General features: G+C 40.1%; 2 protein-coding genes across 5 annotated transcripts in view; both read right to left on the bottom strand.

The window, feature by feature from the left end:
• Positions 1–8,504, bottom strand: part of rusc2 (RUN and SH3 domain containing 2) — a 117,903-nt gene extending 109,399 nt beyond the window's left edge. For 2 of the 4 annotated variants that reach the window (XM_072252484.1, XM_072252486.1), the window contains exon 1: positions 8,310–8,499. The gene's annotated coding sequence lies outside the window, so the exon portion shown is untranslated. Of the gene's footprint in view, positions 1–8,309 lie in introns of all 4 variants that reach the window. The other 2 variants (XM_072252485.1, XM_072252483.1) reach the window with 2 other exon arrangements.
• A 12,049-nt stretch (positions 8,505–20,553) lies between these two features.
• atp8b5b (ATPase phospholipid transporting 8B5b) overlaps positions 20,554–25,402 on the bottom strand; it is a 117,472-nt gene continuing 112,623 nt past the window's right edge. The window contains exon 27 of the mRNA XM_072251783.1: positions 20,554–22,461. Coding sequence (XP_072107884.1) covers positions 22,222–22,461 — 240 coding nt within the window. The 3' untranslated portion in view covers positions 20,554–22,221. The remainder of the gene's footprint in view (positions 22,462–25,402) is intronic.

Raw genomic sequence — 25,402 nt, 5'->3', positions numbered from 1 at the left:
TTATTATTCGTTAAGTCTGGTGCTAAGTGTGTTTTTAAATGTTGCCGCTGTAATGAAACAATTTCCCACTCTGGATCAATAAAGTATTCATTATTAATATTATTTCTCTGTAGCTGTTACACTTCATTCTGCATTCTGTTATTGTTTTACAGAGAAATATAGAAAACCTACAGCACAATACAGGCCCTTTGGCCCACAAAGCTGTGCCGAACATGTCCTTACCTTAGAACTTACCTAGGGTTACCCATAGCCCTCTATTTTACTAAGCTCCATGAACCTATCCAGGGGTCTCTTAAAAGACCCTATCGTTTCCGCCTCCACCACCATTGCCGGCAGCCATTCCACGCACTCACCACTCTCTGCATAAAAAAATTTACCCCTTACATCTCCTCTGTACCTACTTCCAAGCACCTTAAAACTATGCCCTCTCGTGCTAGCCATTTCAGCCCTGGGAAAAAGCCTCTGACTATCCACACAATCAATGCCTCTCATCATCTTGTACACCTCTATCAGGCTCTCATCCTCTGTCACTCCAAGGAGAAGAGGCCGAGTTCACTCAACCTATTTTCATAAGGCATGCTCCCCAATCCAGGCAACATCCTTGTAAATCTCCTCTGCACTCTTTCTATGGTTTCCACGTCCTTCCTGTAGTGAGGTGACCAGAACTGAGCACAGTACTCCAAGTGGGGTCTGACCAGGGTCCTATATAGCTGCAACATTACCTCTCAGCTCTTAAACTCAATCCCACAATTGATGAAGGCCAATACATCGTATGCCTTCCTAACCACAGAGTCAACCTGCACAGCAGCTTTGATGTGTCCAATGGACTCAGACCACAAGATCCCTCTCATCCTCCACACTGCCAAGAGTCTTACCATTAATACTATATTCTGCCATCATACTCGACCTACCAACATGAACCAGCTCACACTTATCTGGGTTGATCTCCACTTGCCACTTCTCAGCCCAGTTTTGCATCCTATCAATATCCTGCTGTAACCTCTGACAGCCCTCCACACTATCCACAACACCTCCAACCTTTGTGTCATCAGCAAATTTACTAACCCATCCCTCCACTTCCTCATCCAGATCATTTATAAAAATCACAAAGGGTAAGGGTCCCAGAACAGATCCCTGAGGCACACCACTGGTGACCGACCTTCATGCAGAATATGACCCGTCTACAACCACTCTTTGCCTTCTGTGGGCAAGCCAGTTCTGAATCCACAAAGCAATGTCCCCTTGGATCCCATGCCTCCTTACATTCTCAAAAAGCCTTGCATGGGGTACCTTATCAAATGCCTTGCTGAAATCCATATACACTACATCTACTGCTCTACCTTCATCAATGTGTTTAGTCACAGCCTCAAAAAATTCAATCAGGCTCGTAAGATATGACCTGCCTTTGACAAAGCCATGCTGACTATTCCTAATCTTATTATGCCTCTCCGAGTGTTCATAAATCCTGCCTCTCAGGATCTTACCCATCAACTTACCAACCACTGAAGTAAGACTCACTGGTCTATAATTTCCTGGGCTATCTCTACGCCCTTTCTTGAATAAGGGAACAGCATCCGCAACCCTCCAATCCTCCGGAATCTCTCCCGTCCCCATTGATGATGCAAAGATCATTGCCAGACGCTCAGCAGTCTCCTCCCTCACCCCCTACAGTAGCCTGGGATATATCTCGTTTGGTCCCGGCGACTTATCCAATTTGATGTTTTCCAAAAGTTCCAGCACATCCTCTTCCTTAATATCTACATGCTCAAGCTTTTCAGTCCACTGTAAGTCATCCCTACAATCGCCAAGATCCTTTTCCGTAGTGAATAATGAAACAAAGTATTTATTAAGTACCTCTGCTATCTCTTCCGGTTCCATACACACTTTTCCACTGTCACACTTAATTGGTCCTATTCTCTCACATCTTATCCTCTTGCTCTTCACATATTTGTAGGACTCCTTGGGGTTTTCCTTAATCCTTCTCATGGCCCCTTCTGGCTCTCCTAATTTCATTCTTAAACTCCTTCCTGCTAGCCTTATAATCTTCTATCAAAGGCATCCGTTAGTCTTGCGAGACCATGGATCTGCGCCTGAAAAGTCTTCACTCTCCAGGGAACAGGCCTGGGCAAGGTTGTATGGAAGACCAGCAGTTGCCCATGCTGCAAGTCTCCCCTCTTCATGACACCAATGTTGTCCAAAGGAAGGGCATTAGGACCCATACAGCTTGGCACCAGTGTCGTCGCAGAGCAATGTTTGATTAAGTGCCTTGCTCAAGGACACAACATGTTCCCTCGGCTGGGGCTCGAACTCACGACCTTCAGGTAGCTAGTCCCATGCCTTAACCACTCGGCCATGATATACCTCTACCATTACCTAGTTTTTTGAACCTTTTGTAAGCTCTTCTTTTCTTCTTGACTAGATTTATAACAGCCTTTGTACACCACGGTTCCTGCACCCTACCATCCTTTCCCTGTCTCATTGGTACGTACCTATGCAGAACCCCTCGCAAATATCCCCTGAATACTTGCCACATTTATTCCGTACGTTTCCCTGAGAACATCTGTTTCCAATTTATACTTCCAAGTTCCTACCTGATAGCCTCATATTTCCCCTTACTCCAATTAAACGCTTTCCTAACTTGTCTGTTCCTATCCCTCTCCAATGCTGCGATAAAGGAGATAGAATTGTGATCACTACCTCCAAAATGCTCTCCCACTGCGAGATCTGACACCTGACCAAGTTCATTTCCCATTACCAGATGAAGTACAGCCTCTCCTTGTACTACCTCAATGTACTGTATAATGATTTGATCTGTAGGAGCAGTATTCAAGACAAGCTTTTCACTGTACCTTGGTACATGCGAAAATAATGAAACAATCCAATTCCAGTCCTAGTTTCTCTGTGTTATGGACGATGGACGAACCTGTTCACATCTGAACTCAATGATGTGAATCACAATAAGCAATAGACACAATGCAACTCTAAATATTCACATAAAATTAACCCTATGCTTGAACCAAAGAGCTAAGGTATAGCATATGCATCTGTGGGCACATGAATAAAAAGCAGGCAAATGAAAACTGATAATTCCATGATCTTACACTTTCATCAATGATGGGCTTGTGCAGAGAATGACTATCAAGTATGACTATCAAGTATACAAATGAGTAATTTGCAAGTTTTTAAACTATTGAGCACAAAACCAAAGCCTGTATGTACTCATTCTGTGAATGCAAGAAATTAAATAAACCATTCAGCCTCTTCTAGGCTTGCTTGGAACACTGACCCATTGGAACTATACATCTGAGAAAAAAAATCATGCAAACTTTTAAGTTTTACGCTAATCTTCTGTTGGATTGTTGTCCAAACAGGAAAATTAGATAGGGCACTTGACTCACCAAAAAATGTATCAGAAGCACATAAACAAATAACCTTCATTTTTAAACTCATTTTTAAAAACATTTTGCTAAAAGCTGAGAATCATGCCTGATTAAAGAGTCTTGGTGGGTCATCATTTTCATAGTTTATAACATTTAAACAAATTAAAAATTGCATTGCTAGCAGAATAGCACAGATTGAAGTAGTGTGTGTGGTAAGTTCAGTTCATAGAAACCTTTACAGGTGTCCCCGGCTTTTCGAACGTTCGCTTTACGAAACCTCCCTGTTACGAAAGACCTACATTAGTTCCCTGTTTTCGCTAACAGAAGGTGTTTTCACTGTTACGAAAAAAGGCAGTACGTGTCCCGAGCAGCCAAGCTCCTCCCCCAGAACTGCATTCTAGCCAGCATTGCTTAAACACATGCCTGTGAGTAGCCGTTAGCAAGATGAGTTCTAAGCTATCGGAAAAGCCTAAAAGAGCTCGTAACGGTTTTACACTTAGCGTAAAACTAGACATAATTAAGCGTTTCGATCGTGGTGAACGAAGTAAGGACAAAGGGAGTTTGGCTTGTGGAAGTTGACAAAACATGATGTTGAAGAGGTTTTGGCATCCCATGACCAAGAACTGATAGATGAAGAGCTGATGCAATTGGAAGAGGAAAGGATAACAATCGAAACCGAATGCAGTAGTGAACGGACCGAAAGTGAAGTCATCTGGGAACTAAACGTGAAGCAACTGCATGAGATTTTCGCTGCAATGATAAAGTACGACTTTAATTTTGAAAGGGTACGTAGGTTTAGGGCACATTTGCAAGATGGTTTGAGTGCTTACAAAGAACTGTATGATAGAAAAATACGCGAGGCTAAGCAGTCAAGCATACTGTTGCTTTTCAAGCCTTCCACATCAGCCACAGCAGACGACGAACTTCGACCTTCGACATCAAGGCAGGCAGACATAGAAAAAAATGACCTGCCAGCCCTAATGGAAACAGACGACGATGAGATGACACCCCAGTGTCCCACCACCTCAACCCCCTAGCTGCGGACCGATACACTGCCACAGAGAATGAAGCAGTAGCTGGGACACACCCAACACATCTTTAAGAAAAAAGCCGAAATAAACAAGCTAATTAATTAGGTGCCGCCCGGCACGTAACTGTAGGCCCAGATCAGAGGCGATAGTTCAGAGGCTAACCCTAACCCTAATGTGACTCAATCGGCAATCGCCTCTGATCTGGGCCAACATTTACGTGCCAGGCGGCACCTAATTAATTAGCTTGTTCATTTCTGCTTTTTTCTTAAAGATGTGCTGGGTGCATCCCGGCTACTGCTGCACCCCTGCATGCTTCATGGATCGGTTTCGGTCAGCGGCCTGGAGGTTGGGGACCACTGCACCACCCCAACCTCCGACGACTCAGCCTAACACACCATCATCAGTTTGCTCGCTGTCTTCCCAATTCCGGTAAATGATACTACACTGTACATATATTATTTCTACTTTATATAGGCTGTGTATTTTTATGTGTTATTTGGTAGGATTTGGCAGCTTCATAGCTTAAAGGTTACTGGAGAGAGTGTTTCTGCTGAGAGCGCTTGCGCCGTGTTTCTGCCAAGAGCGCTTGCGTGAGATTTGCGCTACGGAGAACAGTGCAGCAATGATTGTAGAAAAGTATTTTACTTTATATAGGCTGTGTATTTATCATACCATTCCTGGTTTTACTATATGTTACAGTTATCTTAGGTTTTGTGTTATTTGGCATGATTTGGTAGGTTATCTTTTGGGTCTGCAAACGCTCACAAATTTTTCCCATATAAATAAATGGTAATTTCTCCTTCACTTTATGCCATTCCGGCTTACGAACCGTTTCATAGGAACGCTCTACCTTCGGATGGCAGGGGGAACCTGTATTCACAAAAATATGTTACCATGATGCTCTTGGTGGCTTGTGATTACTTGCAGCACAGGGTACCACCACTCTAATCCATATGGTATCTAGTTAAGAGATATCCTTGTACCTTTCTTTCTCCCTCAGCTTCCATGCACCCTCCCACCCTACTGCATTCTGCTGTGACCACCTATCTCCCAACCAACTTTCCTAATTTTCATGGTGGCCTGCTCTATTTTGATTTTAATGCTTTTCAAGAGGGGGAGGGGGTTGAACCATGATAGCAATTTTTTTTAAAGTAAGGATGTTTCTATTTTACAATTCTCTTTGACAATCCCAAATTTGAAGTTAAGGAAAAAAATCTAGCACCAATTTAGTGCATAAAACTAGGTGAAAACCAATTATCGGTAGTAGAGATGGAACACAACAGAATGTGTACACCAGCAAGCAGGAGGAATGAATGCTTGTAACTACAGAAAATTATTTGTAATTTTAACCTAAATGTTTCTTCTCATCTTAATTATGGATGTTTCACCATTTATTTTGAAACAATGACCCTTGGTTCTAGACATCCATTCTGGGGTAACATCATTCCCACATCTATCCTATCATGCCCCACGGATTTTTTTGTTTACATCCCAGTACAATCAGTCCTTATTGCTCTAAACTTAAGACAAGATAATCCTGGTCTGCCTATATGGCAAATTCCTCCATCGCTGGTATCAATTTGGTGAAACTTCATTCCCTTCTTCAATTGCAAGTATACCAGAAAATAATCCACAAAATCATTCAACTGCTGAGTGAGCCAGGGTTTCAATACCTGGCTGATTTAATTGTATATTTAAATGTACTGCCCTCTTTCTTTTCTGTCCTGATGAAAGGTCTCAGCCCAATATGTTGACTGTTCATTTCCTTCCATAACACTGAGTTCCTCCAGCATTTTGTATGCGTTGCTGAATAGATATGCCACCTGGGCTTTTGCTCTGACCTGCTTTAACAGGAATGATTGTCGCACATCCATTCACTGTTTATATTCTTCTGTTTGCAGAAAATTTCATTCAAAATAAATACTATACTAAGTTTCCAAAAAGTAAAGGATTGGAACTAGTCTCCTACTTTGTGTCCACAACATTTAATTATTACTTCTGTGTAACTATTATCCTTTCTTTTTGCCCACTGACCTTATTTTCTTCTCATACTTCTGTACTTTCAATAATACTAGCTAGTACTGCTCAGTATGCCTGTTTCCATGCAATGCATATAGTAACATACTTTGAATTTCCAGACTTCATGACTGAACTGATAATCTGGAAATATTTATAGTTATTTAATTAATCTTAAAGCCTTTTCAGAAAGTGTATTCATAATTTCCAATTATCAATAGTATGTTGCAGGCATCAGAAATATCTTAACTGAAATAGTCGGGAAAAAATGTTAGTGAATACTTTCCAACTTGTGCCTAAGGGAAAAGGAAATCAGCCTGGAAATTTTGCCCTGCATCCCTTCCAATTAGCACCTTTAGGAAAAATAGTGGTTCAAGTTAATAATAAAATACAATGTCTTACTACTTTCTTTGTAATAGCATGAATGTCAGTTTTCAGCAAGTAATTAATGGTACGTTTTAGAACGGAATTTCAGGCTTGGGGTTTTTTGGATGTAATTTATTTGTTGCAATTTTTGGTAGCAAAAACTTGGTACAATCATAGATGCCACTCCTAAAATTATCTTGGACACTCACGATTTTGTTTTTGTTTTGAAGAAAAACACTTCCAAATCTGCAAATATTTACTTAGCCTTCTCTGCATCCAAAATCAAGAATATAGATCATGTGAATAGTTTGAGCCCAGCACTGACAGCCAAGGAACATGACTGCTATCTCCCTCCAGTCTGAATGACAACTATGAACTAGGATTCTGTGTTCTGTCCCTAATCCCATCTCTACTTGTACTTCACACAAAATGCCAGAGGAACCCGGGGGTCAGACCTAGAAAAGAGTGAACAGTCAACGTTTCAAGATGAGACCCTTCTTCGGGACTTTTAACCCATGGAATTCAGTAAGATATCCTAAGGTAGGTACAATTCACCACAAATATTATATTAATGGTCTTTGCCAACTACAAGTAATTATATTTCAACTTCAGTTGTGTACTAAAACATAGATAAAAGACATTACATTAGAAGCCCAGATCATCTTTGCAATATTATTTATACTTTATTACACAATTGTAATGTTTTTAAGAATGCCCTTCCATATTTTCACTGTTCCCCTACAGTCACAGAACACAGAATATAGTACAGGAATGGAATACCGTACTCCATTTCAACTCACCACCTCTGTGCCAACTATGATTCAAATCTAACTAACCCCTTTTGCCTGTACATGGTCTGTATATCCTTCTATTCCCTGCCTGTTCAGTCATCAACTTGCAAATATGAATTCCCAAAATCCACAATGAAGCTCCACACTCTTATATTTTTATGGATTCCCATTTCCTTTTCAACTGTTATTCAATACATCGATCTATTCCAGTTCACGTTTCCCTTTCACATCATATTTCGAAAAATGTATAATATTCCTCATACTTATGTAACTGAATATTTGAATTACTGTTGACCTACTGACGATATACCTTTGGAATAAAGGTGTTCAATTTGCTGTGGAGCAAATTAGCAAAAAAAAACGTATGCCCCAACTAATAACCAAACTAATTCGGCAGAAAAGTTGTGAAATAAATATTCCTATGTCGTTTCCTCGGATTTATCCAGAATCGACGAGGAAGCAGTTAACCTCGACGTTACTATGATATTACGACTCACTTAGCGGGTTACCCATTGACAGCCGACAGCCGACTCCCACCGGAGCCGCTGACAGCCGGTCCCAACGCAGATTGCCCCCGCACAGAAAGGTGCGTGCGCGGCCGGAACCAACACACAGGCTGCCCGAGGCCAGAGACTGAGACCGGGAACAGGGAGAGGGGTGGGGGTGGCGGCAACCGCAATGCGCCGGGAGAGAGTGGGAGATCCCCGTGAACGGGCAGTCCTTACCGTCGCCCAAGGCTCATTCAGTATCCTCCATGTCTTCGTGCATCTTTCCTACCGTCCGCCGCCTGAACCAGGCTCCGTTTCCACTGGCAACCGAGACTGGAAAACACACGTCACAGCATTCCCCCCCCCAGTGCGAACTCATGTCAATCATCTATTGACGTCTGTAGTTCTCCAGTGCCGCCAGTTCTGCAAATTCTTAGCCTAGAGCCCACCTCCAATGCAATATGCAGTTTTAATTCCCGAGGGAAATATATAATGACAAACTCTCCAGAAATGTTATTCATTTTTGGAATGAAAGGCGTCGTTATAGATGTTTTCTTCTTACAGCTATACGCGTCTACGACACTTTACACCACGAGTTACATTTATTTGGACTGGTGTAATGTCTGTACGAGATTCGAGTCTGAAGCCACAAATACCGCTTCTTCTTTGGGAAAAAAAAGGCAATATGTTATAAGCTTTGTAAACAGGTGTCAGAGGAAGATAAATAGTCTTCTCTTTCTGGCATGCCTGCAGTAACGTGAAGTTTCCAGTGGACCAAACACGAAACCATGAAAGATTTCAGAAGTTCAAGTCCCCGACTGCACCATCTCAGGGCAATTTCGATTGGGAAATAAAAGCAGCTTTACCGGATCAATCCACATTCAAAGACAAACCACATTTCTTTTCGATTATAAAAGCGGACCCTGTCAGGAATGTCTGTCCAGTTTCAAATTGATCAGACAATTTGGCAATTGGCAAGAGTCAATAAAAATAATTTAGATTTAAGTGGAACAGTCATTATAGGAGCGGCACTGGTTGAAGTAGGGAACTGAGGCTTCCGCAAGAAGAGGCAGAGGGTAGGTTAAGGTTTCTGTAAACTTACTCTTTATTTATTTATTATTACATAGGGAGAACAGCAAAAACAGATTCCAGGGCAGTGATGTGTTCCTCTTGCATGACGTGGGAGGTCAAAAATACCTTCAGTTTCCCTGATGGTTGTATCTGTGAGAAGTGCATCTGGCTTCATCTCCATGTTAGGGAACTAGAAATGAAGCTGGATGACCTATAGATCATTTAGGAGAATGAATTGATAGGCAGAAGCTATAGGAAGGCAGTCATACCTAAACTGTAGAAGGACGGTAGCTGGGTGACTGTGAAGAGAGGGGAAGGGAGCAGTCAGACAGTGCAGGTTACCCCTGTGTCCATTCCACTATATAATAATTATACTGCTTTGGATACTGTTTGGGGAGGAGAATGGCCTACCAAGGGAAAGCCACAGCAACTGGGTGTCTGCCGACATAAGTAGGAACATAAGTGGCAACAGCAGTCGGGGTACATAATGGTACTAACAACATAGATAGGAAAAGAGATGAGGCCCTAAAAAGGGAGAAAAAGCTACCTAGGTGTAGTAATGTGTACCTGAAAAACTGATGCGGGGTGCAGGATTTCAAATTTGTGTATCATTGGGATCCCTTCTGGGGAAGGTATAACCTACAGTACTGTGCAAAAGTCTTAGGCACATATATATCTAATATAGCTAGGATGCCTAAGACCTTTGAACAGTGCTGTAGTAATTTTATGTATTGCACTCTACTGCTGCCACAAAAAAAAAATCAAATCTCATGACATATGTGGGCGATGATAAACCGGAGTCTGATAAGGGTCTCTATTGTGGACTGAGAATGGGAAGAGGGCAGCGACAGGAGAGTCACGGTTGGGAAAAGGGGAGGGAGCGGGAAGAAGCAGAGAGACATTATGTAATGATCAATAAACCAACTGTTTAGAATCAAATTACCTTACCTGATATTGCTGGGTTGGGTGTGTCTGCACCACCCCTGGCATTCCTTCTCTGCCAGCTCCCGCAGTGCTCCACCGTCGCCTTTCTCAACATCCCGTGTTCCCACCAGATTTACAAGGTCACTCTCTACTCCACACGGACAAATACATTACTGTGCAAAAGTCTTGGGCATCCTAGCCATGTACCTGTGCCTAAGATTTCTGCACTGTACTGTACACATAAGGGACTGATTACACCTGAACTCGAGAGGCACAAATATCCTTGCAGGCAAGTTTGCTAGAGCTGTTGGGGAGAATTTAAATTAGGTTGGCAGGTAAATGGGAATCAGACTCCCAGGTGAGGTAATGGAGTAAAAGTAGAAACAATATGTAGAGAGACTATGAGGAGATATAGCCAGTGGATAGAGCATAAACGCAGGTGATAAACCTAGAACATGGATCTGTACTGGGAACTATGAGATTGTGGCCATTACAGAGACTTGGCTGTCACAATGGCAGGAATGGTTGAAGGGTGTTCCGGGGTTTAGATGTTTCAAAGGGATAGGGAGGGAGTTTGAAAAAAGGTCAGGGATAGTGTCACAGCTGCAGAAGGAAGGACGTTGTGGAGGGCTCATCTACTGAGACAGGGTGGGTGGAGGTCAAAAACAGGAAGGAAGTAATGACTCTATTGGGAGTATTCTATAGACCCACCTTCCCAATAGCAATTGAGGAACAGATTGAGAAGTAGATTTTGGAGAAGTGCAAAAATAACAAGTTTCTTGTCATGGGTGACTTCAACTTCTATTGATTTGCACCTCTTTAGTGCAAATAGCTCAGATGGGGTAGAATTCATGAAGTGTGTCCAAGAAGAAACATAGAAATTTACAGCATATTACAGGCCCTTTGGCCCACAATGTTATGCCGACCATGTAACCATGAATTCTGACACAATGTGCAGACAGGTTGACTAGAAGATAGGCCACACTGGATCTAGTACTAGGAAATAAAACTGGTCAGGTGATAGATCACTAGGTAGGTGAGCATTTTGGAGACAGTGTCCACAATTCCCTGACCTTTGCCATAGCCATGGACAGGGTTGGAAGTAGGTGGTATGGGAAAATAATTAATTGAGGGGGAGTGAATTATAATGCTCGTAGGCAGGAACATGGGAGTACAAACTGAGAATGATGTACTCAAGGAAGTGTACCATGGAAATGTGCAGGCTGTTCAGAGAGTACCTGCATGGGGTTCTGCATAGGTTTGTCCAACTGAGGAGCAAAAGGATAGCAGGGTAAAGGAGCCATGGTTGACAAGTGATGTGGAACATCTAGTCAAGAGGAAAAAGGAAGCATACTTAAGGTTTAGAAAGCAAGGAACAGACAGGGCTGTTGAGTTATAAGGCAGCCAAGAAGAACCATTCCCATTCGGATATGTCTATCCACGGCCTCCTCTACTGTAAAGATGAAGCCACATTCAGGTTGGAGGAACAACACCTTATATTCCATCTGGGTAGCCTCCAACCTGATGGCATGAACATTGACTTCTCAAACTTCTGCTAATGCCCCATCTCCCCCTCATACCCCATCGGTTATTTATTTATATACACACATTCTTGTTCTCTCTCTCCTTTTTCTCCCTCTGTCCCTCTCACTATACCCCTTGCCCATTCTCTGGGCTTTTTTCCCCCCTCTCCCTTTTTCTCCCTAGGCCTCCTGTCCCATGATCCTCTCATATCCCTTTTGTCAATCAACCGTCCAGCTCTTGGCTCCATCCCTCCCCCTCTTGTCTTCTCCTATCGTTTCGGATCTCCCCCTCCCCCTCCCACTTTCAAATCTCTTACTAGCTCTTCTTTCAGTTAGTCCTGACGAAGGGTGTCAGCCCAAAACGTCAACTGTACCTCTTCCAATAGATGCTGCCTGGCTTGCTGCGTTCACCAGCAACTTTGATGTGTGTTGCAAGAAGAGGTTAAGAAGGGATGTAGGAGCGTTAGAAGGGGACATGAGAAAGCCTCGGTGAGAAGGATTAAGGAATCCCCCAAAGCGTTCTATATATTCTTTGTAGATGAAGAACAAGCGCACGACAAGACTGAGGGTAGGAACAATCAGTGAAAAAGAGGAAATGTGCCTGGACTCAGAGGAAGTAGGGGAGTTTCTTAATTAATGCTTTGTTTCAGTCTTCTTCGGCTGTCCATCGATTTTCGATGTTGACTAAGGACTGGGCAAGGTTTTATGGAAGATCGGCAGTTGCCATGCTGCAAGTCTCCCCTCTCCATGCCACCGATGTTATCCAAGGGAAGGGCACTAGGACCCATACAGCTTGGCACCAGTGTCGTCGCAGAGCAATGTGTGGTTAAGTCCCCTGCTCAAGGACTTGTTTCAGTATTCACCTGTAAGAGGTACCTTGATGAATGTGAAGTCAGTGTGGAACAGGTTGATAACCTGGAACATGTCGAGGTGAAGAAAGAGGATGTTCTGGAACTGTTAGAAAACATTAGAATAGATAAGTTTTCAGGCTGGATGGGATATACTCCAGGTTACTACAGGAAATGAATGAAGAGATTGCTGCACCTTTCGCAATGATCTTTGCATCCTCACAATCCACATAAATAGTAGCAGAAGATTGGAGGGTGGCAAATGTTTTTCCTTTGTTCAAGAAAGATAATACAGGTTATCCTGGAAATTATAGACCGGTGAGTCTTACGTCAGTGATGGGCAAACTATTGGAAAAGGTTCATAGAAACAGGATTTATGAATATTTGGAGAGGTATAGTCAGCATGGTTTTATGAGAAAGTGACAAAGTGACAAAAAGAAGGTAGAGGGATGGATGTGGTGTATATGGATGTTAGAAAGCCATTTGACAAAGTTCCCCAAGAGGCATGGGATCCAGGGAAACTTGGTGGCATGGATTCAAAAGGCTGAGGGTGGAAGTAGATGACCGCATTCTGTCTGGATGTCCATGATGAGTAGTGTCCTACAGGGATCTATTCCGGGACTCCTGCTCTTTGTGATTTTAATAAATGATTTGGGACAAGGAAGTGGGAAGGGTGGTTTAATAAATTTGCAGATGACACAAAGTTTAGTGATGTGGTGGATAGTGTGGAACGTTGTCATAGGCTACAATGGGATAGTGACAGGAGCAGAGTTGAGCTGAGGAGTGACAGATGGAATTCTTTCCAGTTAAGTGTGAAGTGATACACTTTGGAAGGTTAATGGCAGGATTCTAAGCAGTTTGGAGGAATAGTGTGATCTTGGGGTCCACGTCCGTATGTCACTCAACGTTGCCACGCAATTTGTAGGATGGTTATGATGGTGTATGGGTTGTTGGCTTTCATTAGTCAGGGCACTGAGTTCAAGACCTGCAAGACAAGTTGCAGTGCTATTAGACTCTGGTTAGTCCATACTTGGAGTATTGCGTTCAGTTCAGGAACTTTGTTATAGGATGGATCGAAAAGCTTTAGAGGGGATGCAGAGCAGATTTACTTGGATGCTGCCTGATTTAGAGAGAATATCTTGTGAGGAAAACTTGAGCATGCTGGGGCATTTATCTTTGGAGCAAAGGAGTATAGTAAGTGTCTTGATAGAGGTATGTAGGATGATAAGAGGCACTTTCTTTTTCCCAGGGTGGCATTGACTAAACTGAGGGGGGATAATTTTAAGTTGATTGGAGGGAAGTTCAGGGGGGTGGCAGATGATGGGTTTTTTTACATAATGGTAAAGTGCACTGCCCTGCTGGGGTAATGGTAAAGATGGTAAAGGCAGATACAAATAGGGATATTTAAGAGACTCTTATATAGATGAAACAAAAATGGAGTGCTACAGTATGTGTAAAGGAAGGGTTAGATTGACCTGGAATAGGTTAACGGGTCAGCACAACATTGTGGGCTGAAGGGCCCGTACTGTGCTGTACTGTTCTATGTTTCTGATTAGATGCCAATCATCAACATTTTCCTGATGCAACATTCCTGAAACCTCTAATTTTAATCAAGGGTTTGAACTATTTCAATATCTCCTTGTTTTTATATCTAATTTCAGCAGTTGCAACTGACACCAGTTTCTGCTCTAGCTCCATCTACAAATTTGCAGAGATACCACTACGTGCCATATCTCAAATAAAAACGAGAGAGTACAGGAAGGAGATAGCCTAATGACATGGTGTTATGATAACACTCTTTTCCCTCAATGGCGGCAAAACAAAAGAGCTGGTCATTGATTTCAGGAACTTGGGTGGTGCACAGGCTCCTGTTTACTTCAGTGGTGCTGAGGTTAAGAGTGTTGAGAGTTTCAAGTTTCTAGGAGTGAACTTCACCAATAGTTTGTCCTGGTCTAAACAAGCTGACACCACAGTCAAGAAAGCTCAGGCCTCTACTATCTCAGGAAGCTGAAGAAACTTGGCATGTCTCCATTGACCCTTAACAATATTTATTGATGCTCCATATCATGACCTGATATGGCAACAGCTCTGCCTATTACTGCAGGAAACAGTAGACAGTTTTGGACACAGCTCAGTACTGCATGGAAATCAGTTTTCCCCTCAATGGATTCTGGCCACAGTTCTAGCTGCCCTAGTAAAGCAAACAGCATAATCAAAAAACCCACCCATTTGGACATTGTCTCTTTCCTTTCCCCCTACCCTGCATAGGGCAGAAGATACAAAAGCCTGAAAGGACAGACCACCAGTCTTAAAGAAATTTGTTACAATTGAATGGTTCCCTAGTACAATATTATCCCTCTCATTATGACCTTGTACCTTGTTGTCTTCCTGCACTGCACTTTCTCTCAATCTGTAACACTTTATTCTGCTCTCATTGTTTTGCCTTGTATTACCTCAGTGCACTGTTGTAAGAAAATGATTTGCACGAATGGTACGCAAGACAACTTTTTCACCGTACCTCAGTATATATGACAATAATAAACCAATCTACTTTTCAGGGTTTGCATTTGTTACCAACTATAATTGCATGTCTGTATACACAATATTCTGCACATCATTTTAATTTTTATGATCTCCCTATTTCATTTCTTCATAATTAAATAGCATTTATTTGTTTGACGAACTTCCTATATTCTTCTACAGTGTCTCACTGTCCTTGTCTCAGTTTATCAAATACCTCAGATTGGTGACATTAAGCTGTTGCAGTTGCTAATCCCATATGTACGTAGTACTTATTTACTGTACTGGAAACAATGGAAATCCATAAAATCATAGGGTCCATTGTTACGTACCCCGTAACTGGGTTGCCAAACCAGCAGAAATGGAACGCTCGTTGGACTCTGTGATTACTAGGAACTAATAAAGTTTTATTAAAGAAATAAGTAATACAGTACACTAATTGTAAGGATATAAATGTAACAGGTTAGCAATGATAATACACACATATACACAGAACTAGGGTAATAGGAATCAACCAAGCTCTATCGCAGTCTAGGGGTAAAACGATCAGTCTTAAGTGAAGCAGAGTTCAGTTCAGTTTAGTGCAGTTCGAAGTAATCGCTGTTGTTGTACTGTTGGTGTGAGAGAGAGAGAGAGAGTGAGAGATGCAGTTGGTTTCGGGCAGACCTTTTGATGTCTTCTGATCCCGCTGTGGTCACCGACTGTGACCCCTCCATTCTGGATACGATCATTCTTCTGCGGTGAAGCCGGCACCCAGGCAATGGCAGACACAAACTCTAGGTTCCCACCGATCGTACCTTTACACCCTGTGAGCCTCTGACTAATTCCTGCGAACCGGTCCTCCAAACTCCCACCAACTTGTGGGGGCACACTGCTCTTTCTGGGGTCTCGTGGCGTGTCTTGTGCCTTAGCAAACCTGCTCTTTTTATCCCCCTGCTGGGGTATCACCTGTCCATCAAACTTCAAACAGTTCAGGTTCAAAGCAAACGGTCTGTTAATATCTGAATTGTGTTTCTTTCTCGTTAATCTCTCTCTTCGCTCTTATTAGCATTTTGAACGTTTCTCCATTGTCTTCCGTTATCTCTCTCATAAGCATCATCTGTCCGGTAGCTCTGCTTGCCGTCACACATGACACCATGTAAATAGATCTTTAAAAAATTAAATATAGGTGCAGAAAAAAAGCAAAAGTGCCAGAAATATAAATTCCACCTTAAACCTGTGTCCTTTTGTTTTTGATACCCCTACCATGGTTAAACATTCTAACTATCTATCCTATCGGCAGCTCTTCTTTTTACAGTATATACTTCTGTCAGCTCACACCTCAGCCTCCTTCACTCAGAAATAATAAACCCAGATTACTCAACCTTTCCACATAATTTAAGCCCTCTAAACTTGCTAAATTTCCCATGGACTCTCTTCAGCATGCTTCCAATAATATGACAATCAGAACTGCACACAATATTCCAATTGTGGCCTAACCTACATTGTGAAGTTGCAACATAATGTCTCAACTTTTATACTCTCTGCCCTGATCTACACCAAACACACCATATGACTTCCTGACCACCCTATCAACTTGTGTTTCCATTTTTAAGGGACTGTGGACTTGAACCCTGAGGCCAACATCAGTATATTACCGTTAACTGTTAATGCCTTACCCCTAATATGACTTCATAAGGTACATCTCCTGGTACTAGTCAAGATTAACTTCCATCTGCCAGTGCTGCACCCAACTTTCCATCCCATCTATTTCCTGCTGTAGTCTTAGATAAATCTTCCACATGATCCACAACACCACCAACTTTCATGTTATCTGCAAATTTATTAATCGTACCTCCCACATTCGCATTCAAGTCATTATAGCATATTACAAACAAGGGTCTCATCATCGATCCCTGCACTACACCACTGGTCACATCTATCAACCAGAAAAACATTGTCCCACCACTAAACTCTGCCTACTATCACCAAGGAAATTTGGTATCTAATCAGCAAATTTGCTTTTGATTTCATGTGCCTTAACTTCCAGGCCTGCTTATCGTGCTTGACCATCATAGATGCCATCTGCTATCCTTGCCTTCATCAGTTTTCTTAGTTATCTAATTATGAGGGCATATTACCTAAAAACACTGAATTCCTTAAATTCTGAAGAACTGTGGAGGTGAGCAGGGGATTATAGTTAAGCTATTTCTTTGGTTTGGAGGCCTAAGAAGATGGCTCACCTAAAAATCAGGCTTGAAGTTAATAACTTTAATTGTTAGGCTTGAAGTTAATAACTTTAATTACAATGGTTCTGGGTTCTTAGAACTTTATTTTAAAAGTTCAACAGATTCTGTTTATTTCCAAAGCAAAGGCATTAAGGGAGGTCGGCACAGTTAAATTGAGTTAGTTCACAGATCAGTCACAATCTCAACGAGTGGGAAAATAACCTGAGTGATCTACATAGCCTACCTCGTTTCTAAACAAGCTGTAACAAAAACTAGAAAATAAAGAAAAGAATAATAAAGAAAACCACTATATGCTTATACTTGTATACAAGACAGTGCATAAATGTACATAACAACAGAAAAATGTTTTGTTAATTGTGAAGGATTTAATGAAATACAAAAATACACATACAGGACATTTAGCATCTTTGGCAGTCAATTCGCATGTACAAAATATAAAGTAAATTCTATTGTAAATATATTTAATGACACCCTTTATTTTAATCAAAATGAAATATTTTGCATAAATCTTATTATTCAAATAAGAAATAGAGCAAGTAATGTCTTTGAAATGATGAATTAATATGCAATCTAATTATAGTGTTACCCTATAATCTGTCAAATCACATTTTCATTTACAACTAATTAGAATTCATAAATGTTTTGAATACATTCACATAAAAACAATAAAACAAATTTCTCAAGAAATCAAATCATTAGTTTGGTACATATTATGAATTTATTAAAGGCTTATGCAAAAATGTGCAGAATTAAAGCTCTCCAGAAGCAGCTTGATCACAGATTGATCAACTCAGCCAGCTCCCTCAAGGACACTAGCTTCCCCAGCATTGGGGACACCCTCAAAGGGCGAAACCTCAAAAAGTTAGCATCCATCGTTAAGACCCCCCATCATTCAGGTCATGCCCTCTTCTTATTGCTACCATCAAGGAGGTGGTACAGGAACCCAAAGACACATACTCAATGTTTCAGAAACAGCCACTTGTACTCCGCCATCAGATTTCTGAATGGACAATGAATCCATGAACACCACCTCACTATTTTTTCCTCTCTTTTTGCATTACTTATGTAATTTAATTTTTAAAAATATGTACTTATTGGAACTTATATATTTTTAAAATTATTATGTAGTGCTGCCACAGAACATCAAATTTCTTGTCATAGGCCAGGGATATTAAACATGACTCTGACTCTGAAACAGAAATTTTTGGAGCATCTTTGTTTGTTCTAAGTTATATTGTTTTTCTGTCACTTTTTTTGTTTTAGATGCCACTCAGTTGTTTGACTAAAATGATTGGTTGGCTTCAGGTCCCAAGCTGCTAAACTTACTCCAGCAAAAAAAAACTTTAAAATGTGTGAGTACAGCAGAGGTGAAAATAAAGTCTTTTGTTTTTCCTTTGGAAAACTGAATTGTGATTAAAAATCCACTTCATAGAAACAAATGTTTGTTATTTTTAATGGAAAAATTGAGGAAAACCAGAAAGGGACATCAAAATACACATATGTATTAACATGTAGGCATCCCGATTTATCAGTACTTCAAGGGGAAGTTCGTGGTGAATTCATTCCCAATACTTACAATGAATTTTCAATGATATAATCTTGGGTTCATGATACAATGCCAATTATCATAGAACAGGGTGAATTTAATATATTCTTATCAAGCAATCCAAAATGTTTTTCAGGCTGAGTTACAACAAACTTGACATCTATCTTATAAATATGCCTTCTCATCATTATCCACCAATATTACAGTGGATTTTTTTTTCTGTTGACAATGGGTCCAAGTAAGTTTTTGAAAGGATAGACCCAATAATTATTTCCCTAACCATCATTGCTTGTCTAATCCCAAAACCATTAGTCAAATACTGTATAACAAAAGCCAATGAAAATATATTTTGCCTGAAAGTAATATAAATGTTTTCATATGTCTTCTGTCAAGGAATACATTGCATAATGTATAATCAAATAGTGTGACTGCATAATATATCATCAAAAGGTGTGGTAAAATGAGTTGCAGAAATACAGCAGTCTTTGAGCTAGTGAAATCTTGGTAAACCCACACAATGTTTGGATGTGTTCTTTGTACATTCAAACATGAGTTTCCATTCCTTTTAAAGACAAATATCTTCACATTAAAGACTAGAGCACAAGGGGTGCTAAAATATTGGCAAAACTATATGTAAAGTAAGGTATTTTTCCCCAACAAAAATCGTTATTATTTAACAGCTTTCCTCATTTTATTATATAATTCCACCACGCATAATATTTATTTTTACAATTACCTAATTTATAAAAAAAAGCATAAGACTGTAAACAAGTTTTTGTATTCATTTCAACATGTACATTTACTTATACACACAGTAAAATTAAATAATTTCCTGGTGATATGTTCCACAATCATAAATAACTCCATTCCTTTCGCATACATTCATATATTTCTGATTTAAATTAATTATTAACTCCTTTTTTTCCATGATGTATGTTTTCCCTGTCTCAAATGCGACCTACTCATTTCCCTAAATGCTGAGTTTCTAATTTTCCACATTCTCACCTGGTCAACTGATAAATGGATAAATGTTTCAAAATAACAAGGTAGAAATGATGCAGACCTGATTCTTCAGTGGTTACAATGGATAAATTTATAGCTCGTGTGACTCTGAAAGCTATCAAGATGAAGTGACTGCAAGTAAAATGACAAAATATCTGTTCTTTCCACTTGAATATGCCTGACCTAATAAATGCTTCCTGAAACTTCTGTTAGTACACCCTATAAAAACATGGCAATATTATTAAAATTCCAGTCAGGCAGCAGGGAGTGAAACTTAAGTATGAAAAATGGGTGGCCAAGGCTTGCGCATAATAATAACCATAATGATGGATCTATGTTAACGACCATCATAGTCTATAAATGTTGACTGATTACTCAGCTCGTTTTGCAAGACTACATGGACTTCACACTGAAGGAAGAAGGACTTAGCTTGGTAAGCATATTCATTAGATCACAGTTTATACATGGCAAAGTTTTTAGTGTATTTATCAAAGTATTCCCAGTCATATTTTTAGCTGTAATAGAATTTTATCCTTTGTAATGGTGCTTGGGATTGACCAAACTTATATTATTTCATTGTTTACTCTCTACAGTCAACATGAAGAGATGAGGGAATAATAATTATTAGGATTATGCAACAATTAAAAAGATATTACAACTGGACATTAGAAATATCTTGAGTTGAAAGTAAAATATTTTAAGTCATATTATAAACTAAACATTTGTATTGTAAAAGACACATTGTATTTTCAATTCAATAATTATATTTCAAAAAAATTATTGCATGGTTTTAGTCCACCATTTAAAGCATGGTATGTTTTGAATGGTTTCCATCCTTTGGCACTAAATTAACAAATCATCATACATAATATTGTATTATATGTCTATGTTTATTTTTCAAATGTCACGAAGAGGAGACTACTTCCTTCAAATTTTGTTTTCATACTTCTGTGATAATCTTGTACAATGTAAACTATTGAATCTATCTTATTGCATTTTATTAAATGGCAAAATCAACCTGACAGTTTCTGATGATGAATAATGGTCTTTATTGTCTCTTATCCCTCTGATCAGTCCGCTCTAATTTTTGCTCCTCTGATTCCACCCAATTACATTCCTCAGATACCATTTCCAATTTTCTATCTGACTGAACCAGACTCCATCTACAATATCTATCTCAGACTGACTCTGACCATTTCTTTCACTGATAACCTTTATCTTTACAACTCACTCTCAATTCTGCCCACCCCATCTCGATTCTGTCTTGAAGCTCTGTGATCCGCAGCTCAACAAAGTTCCTACAGAATTTTCACAATGGCGAGTCTGTTGGACAAAATGATATTGTGTGCACAAAATGTGCCATGCCTTATTGGAAATGAACAATGTCTTGGAGGCACTTGAAAAATGAAATTTTGTTGTTGGGGAAAACTGGCATTAACAAACATTATGCAGCACTAATTTAACATATTTTTTTCAGCTTGATATAGTTTCTCATCTCACGGTATTCTCAGTACATTCACAGTGTTGCTGATGTGCTTGAACTTCCATTTAAAAGCTCATCTTAAAATTGGCAAAGGCACCTGTAGCATTAACATGGATCACCACAGTGTATCTTGTGTCCAATTTATCTTCTCATTTATAAAGTGTAGTTTCCAATTTCTAATACACTCCAGTTTCCAACAAATAAAAGAAACAGTTCAATTTTTATTGGAATAGATAACCATCTTCTAGATGGACAATGCTATATATATTTAAAAAAAACAGAATTTCCTCAAACACGAGGATATCTGCAGATGCTGGAAATTCAAGCAACACACACAAAATGCTGGTGGAACGCTGCAGGCCAGGCAGCATCTACAGTAAGAAGTACAGTCAACGTTTCGGGCCGAGACCCTTCATCAGGACTAACGGAAAAAAGAGATAGTAAGAGATTTGAAAGTGGGAGGGGAGGGGGAGACCCGAAATGATAGGAGAAGACAGGAGGGGGAGGGATGAAGCCAAGAATTTCCTCAAATTAACTAGCTCAAAAAATAAATTTATCTCATTCCAGAATAGCTGATGCTTGAATTCACTGAAAATGAGAAATTTTCATTGAATTAGGTTTAATTGCTGTAATTTTTAATGTGGCTCCATCTCTGTAGAACTTAAAAATTTTAATTAAAAAGATTGAGAATTTGTAAAGATTCTGGCAGAAAACAAGCTTCATTTGAAAACATGTCTCATTGTGGGTAACACTACATTCTTGCTGTAAATCTTTTGGTTTCAATACTTCCAGTCAAAAAGTCTCTTTGAATTAAGGTATGTACAAAAGAGAAGAACAGGTAAACAGCTGAATATCAATCAGCTTCTGATTTGTTTAGTCTGTGCTGTTGAATAAGAATTATGTGAAAGTTACACAAAATTCTTCACAATTCTCGTAAAAAAAATTTATACAGCCAGCATATTATTGCAGTATGTACAAATGCTAAATTTCTTCTTTAAGAATGGTCATCTCCCAGGCCTCTCAAGCTTTGAATATTTCTCTTTATCAACTTGTGATGATGTGCCAGCCTTTGAAGGGTTAAAACTCCGAGATTTTATTCGCATATTCCTCCCTGAAGTAATCAGTGCACCAAAACCCCGCTGATGAGAAAAAGCATATGCAGAGCGACGTGTACTGGGCCTTCTCAGTTGTGTAGTAATTTGTTTCGGAGGAAGCAGCTTCATTTGCCTAATTTTTTGTTGTAGCTGTAAAGAAAGATGTTCAATAAATTTCCACAAATGACAAGAGTGGGATCATGTTAGAAATTAATATCATAAGTTAACAAGAGGGCATGAACAAGGACCAACGACTTCCAGCTTTAAGAGAGATGAGATGAACAAGAGTTCTGTGGTGTGAATATGTTAGTCATTTAAATATGGTAATAAACTAGACTACATTCATTTTACCAATTATTAGGGTAAAATTAATCCTAAATCATAAGCAAAGTGTGCAAAATATTAAAACCTTTTATGTTCAAACTGTAGTTCAATTTTGTGGAACAGTTCTGTTCTTCCAACTTTTCACAACTCTTAACAGATTATTACTTAAAACCACAGATTTCAATAATTATCATGCCAGGTTTCATCTACGGTTTTTCTTGCCTCATTGAACATACAGCACTACAGCACAGAAACAGACCCTTTGGCCCATCTAGTTTGAGCTGAACTATTATGCTGAGTAGTGGCATCGACCTGAATCTGGACCACAACCCTCCAAAACAGTCCCCCTCCAGTTTAGCTGCAAGCCATTCCACCTGTACAGGTCCCATCTTCACCTTGCTTTTTGTGCCAACTACAGTGCTATTGGTAATTCATAGGAAACAACTGAATTTATTCTCACTTGGGTGACCAGACAATTTAATAATGATTGTTCAGATATTAAAGGCTTTGTCATGTCCCATTCAAAATAATTACAGTCATAGAGAAATACAACACAAAACAGGTCCCTCACCAACTTGGCTGTGATGACCATGGTGCTGAAGAAAGCTAGGTCCATTTGATCACATTTGGCTCATGTCCCACAGATCCCCTCCTACCCCCTCTCATGTACTCATCTAAATGCATTTTGAATGTTGTTACAGTATATATTTTTTAATATTTCCTTTCTTTGAAGAAAACATGAAAGAAACTGTGCGTTCATACTATCTATACCCTCAGGACCTAGTACACCTCTGTAATTTATGTCTCAATCCCTATGTTCCTTTGCCTTTCTGATTGGTCACCCAACCACTGCTGCCTATATCTTAATATAACCATCTCACTGAAACTCTTAATGCTCTCAGCATCCCCAAATATCATGAGTGCATCCAGCTTCAGTAATTGTTATTTATCCTGAATTTTTGTTTTATAAGTTCACTGAACTTAACATCCCTCAAGAGGACAACAACCTTTTTGTCGGGTTTGGAAGCTTGCATGCCTCGATGACCCAGAGGGGCAGTGTTGGCTGAAGCTTTATGCTTTGGCTATCAGTAGAGTCACTCATGCTGAACAGGTCAAAGGGTAGAGGCCAGACTAAGAGTGGTCCATCGGTCCTCCAGATTCAGAGGCTCCGCTCTGGTAAAACAAAACTGTTACAGAAACAGTAATGAAGAATCCTTCTACATACGAGTGCGGTGGTATTCCTGAGTCTCCACCCTGAACTTGCGTGACTGACAGTAGTGAAAACCGAGTCAAAGCTACTGACGCGACGAAGGAAGCCCTGAACACCACCATTGACAGAGGACCTCCATTGCTGTCCTAAACGCCAGCGACGTAACAGGCAGTTGGTAGGTAGGAGCAGCATTACAAGGCAAGGCCGAGTCAGGTGCTAAATGGTTTAAGTACTGTGTTATCTGGGAGACAACTGTTCCTCTACTCCCAGTGGTGCTCCCTTCCCAACATCATCAGCCAATGTTTATTCTGTTTAGCAAACCAGATGCTTGTTCTGTGACATCAGTGAGTGACATGGGATCCAAGACAGCCTGGTTAACCGAATCCAGAGTTTGCTGCTAATAGGAAGCAAAGGGTAATGACGTTGGAGCCTTTACTGTTTGCGATATGAATCATATTTCATCATTTTAGCCAGTGGTTAAAATTATGAAATATGATTCATAATTTTGCAGCTGACATTCAGTTTGTCAACATGGAAAGCAGAGGAGGATAGCAAGGTTATTTAAGGCAACAGCAGGGTACAGATCACTTGGAAAGTTTGGTGGAATGTTAGCAGATGGAAAATAACCCTTACAATTGCAAAATGACGTTGGCTGAATAAGAGGACTTTAGCTCTGGGGATAGATTGGATAAGCCAGGCTTGTCTTTTCCTGGAATAAACAAGGCTGATAGATGTATATAAGATCATGAGAGGAATAGATTGGGTAGATATTCAAAATCTTTTTGCCATGGTAGGGCTATTGAAAACAAGAAGGCATAGGTTTAGGTAAGAGGAAGGAGTTTTAAACGGCACCTGAGGGGCATCTTTTTTAATACAGTGCATGGTTGATAACTGGAATGTGCTGCTAGAGCAGGTGGTGAATTCAGATGCAATAACTATGCCTGAGGGGCATTTGGATTATACTTAAATAGGCAAGACATAGGAGGATACGGCCCTACTGTAGCAAAGGGGATTATAGTAGATGGATTAAATAGGTATAATTTGGCAAAAACCTGTTTCTTTGCTGCACAATTCTATAACCCTATTATATGCCCTGCCTTCCCCTCTATACCATTGCTGTTGCATCCTCGCTATGGCCATTCACTTCAACTGAGTGATGTAAAGTCTGTGGGGCTCGATGTGTCAGAAATCTCTCAACTCGTTGATCCACTCCATGATCATAGAGGGACACCATACGCCCATGAATAATGTATAGGGAACAGAATGAAAATATTTAATCAAGCTGAACAATATTGTGCTAATGATGAGGCTTCAGCTGTAGGATAAGGACAAGGCATTTGCATCAGAGGGCGGAGGTGAGTTTCCTTGTAGGAAATCTTTACAGAATCTGAACAGTGAGTTCTGGTATAATTAATACTAATTTTGAATAACATTGGAAAAGAAGGCATTGTAAAGATTTGTAAAGGTCATGTATAAGTGTGTGATTTATTTTACTTGTATGTTTTTCCGCCTGCTTGGCCCTTTGCAGAACAGCTCCTTATTCACTGATACTCAAAT

Source organism: Mobula birostris, chromosome 3 (assembly GCF_030028105.1).
Source record: "Mobula birostris isolate sMobBir1 chromosome 3, sMobBir1.hap1, whole genome shotgun sequence".
Taxonomy (NCBI): Eukaryota; Metazoa; Chordata; class Chondrichthyes; order Myliobatiformes; family Myliobatidae; genus Mobula; species Mobula birostris.
This window is presented reverse-complemented; position numbering and strand designations above follow the sequence as displayed.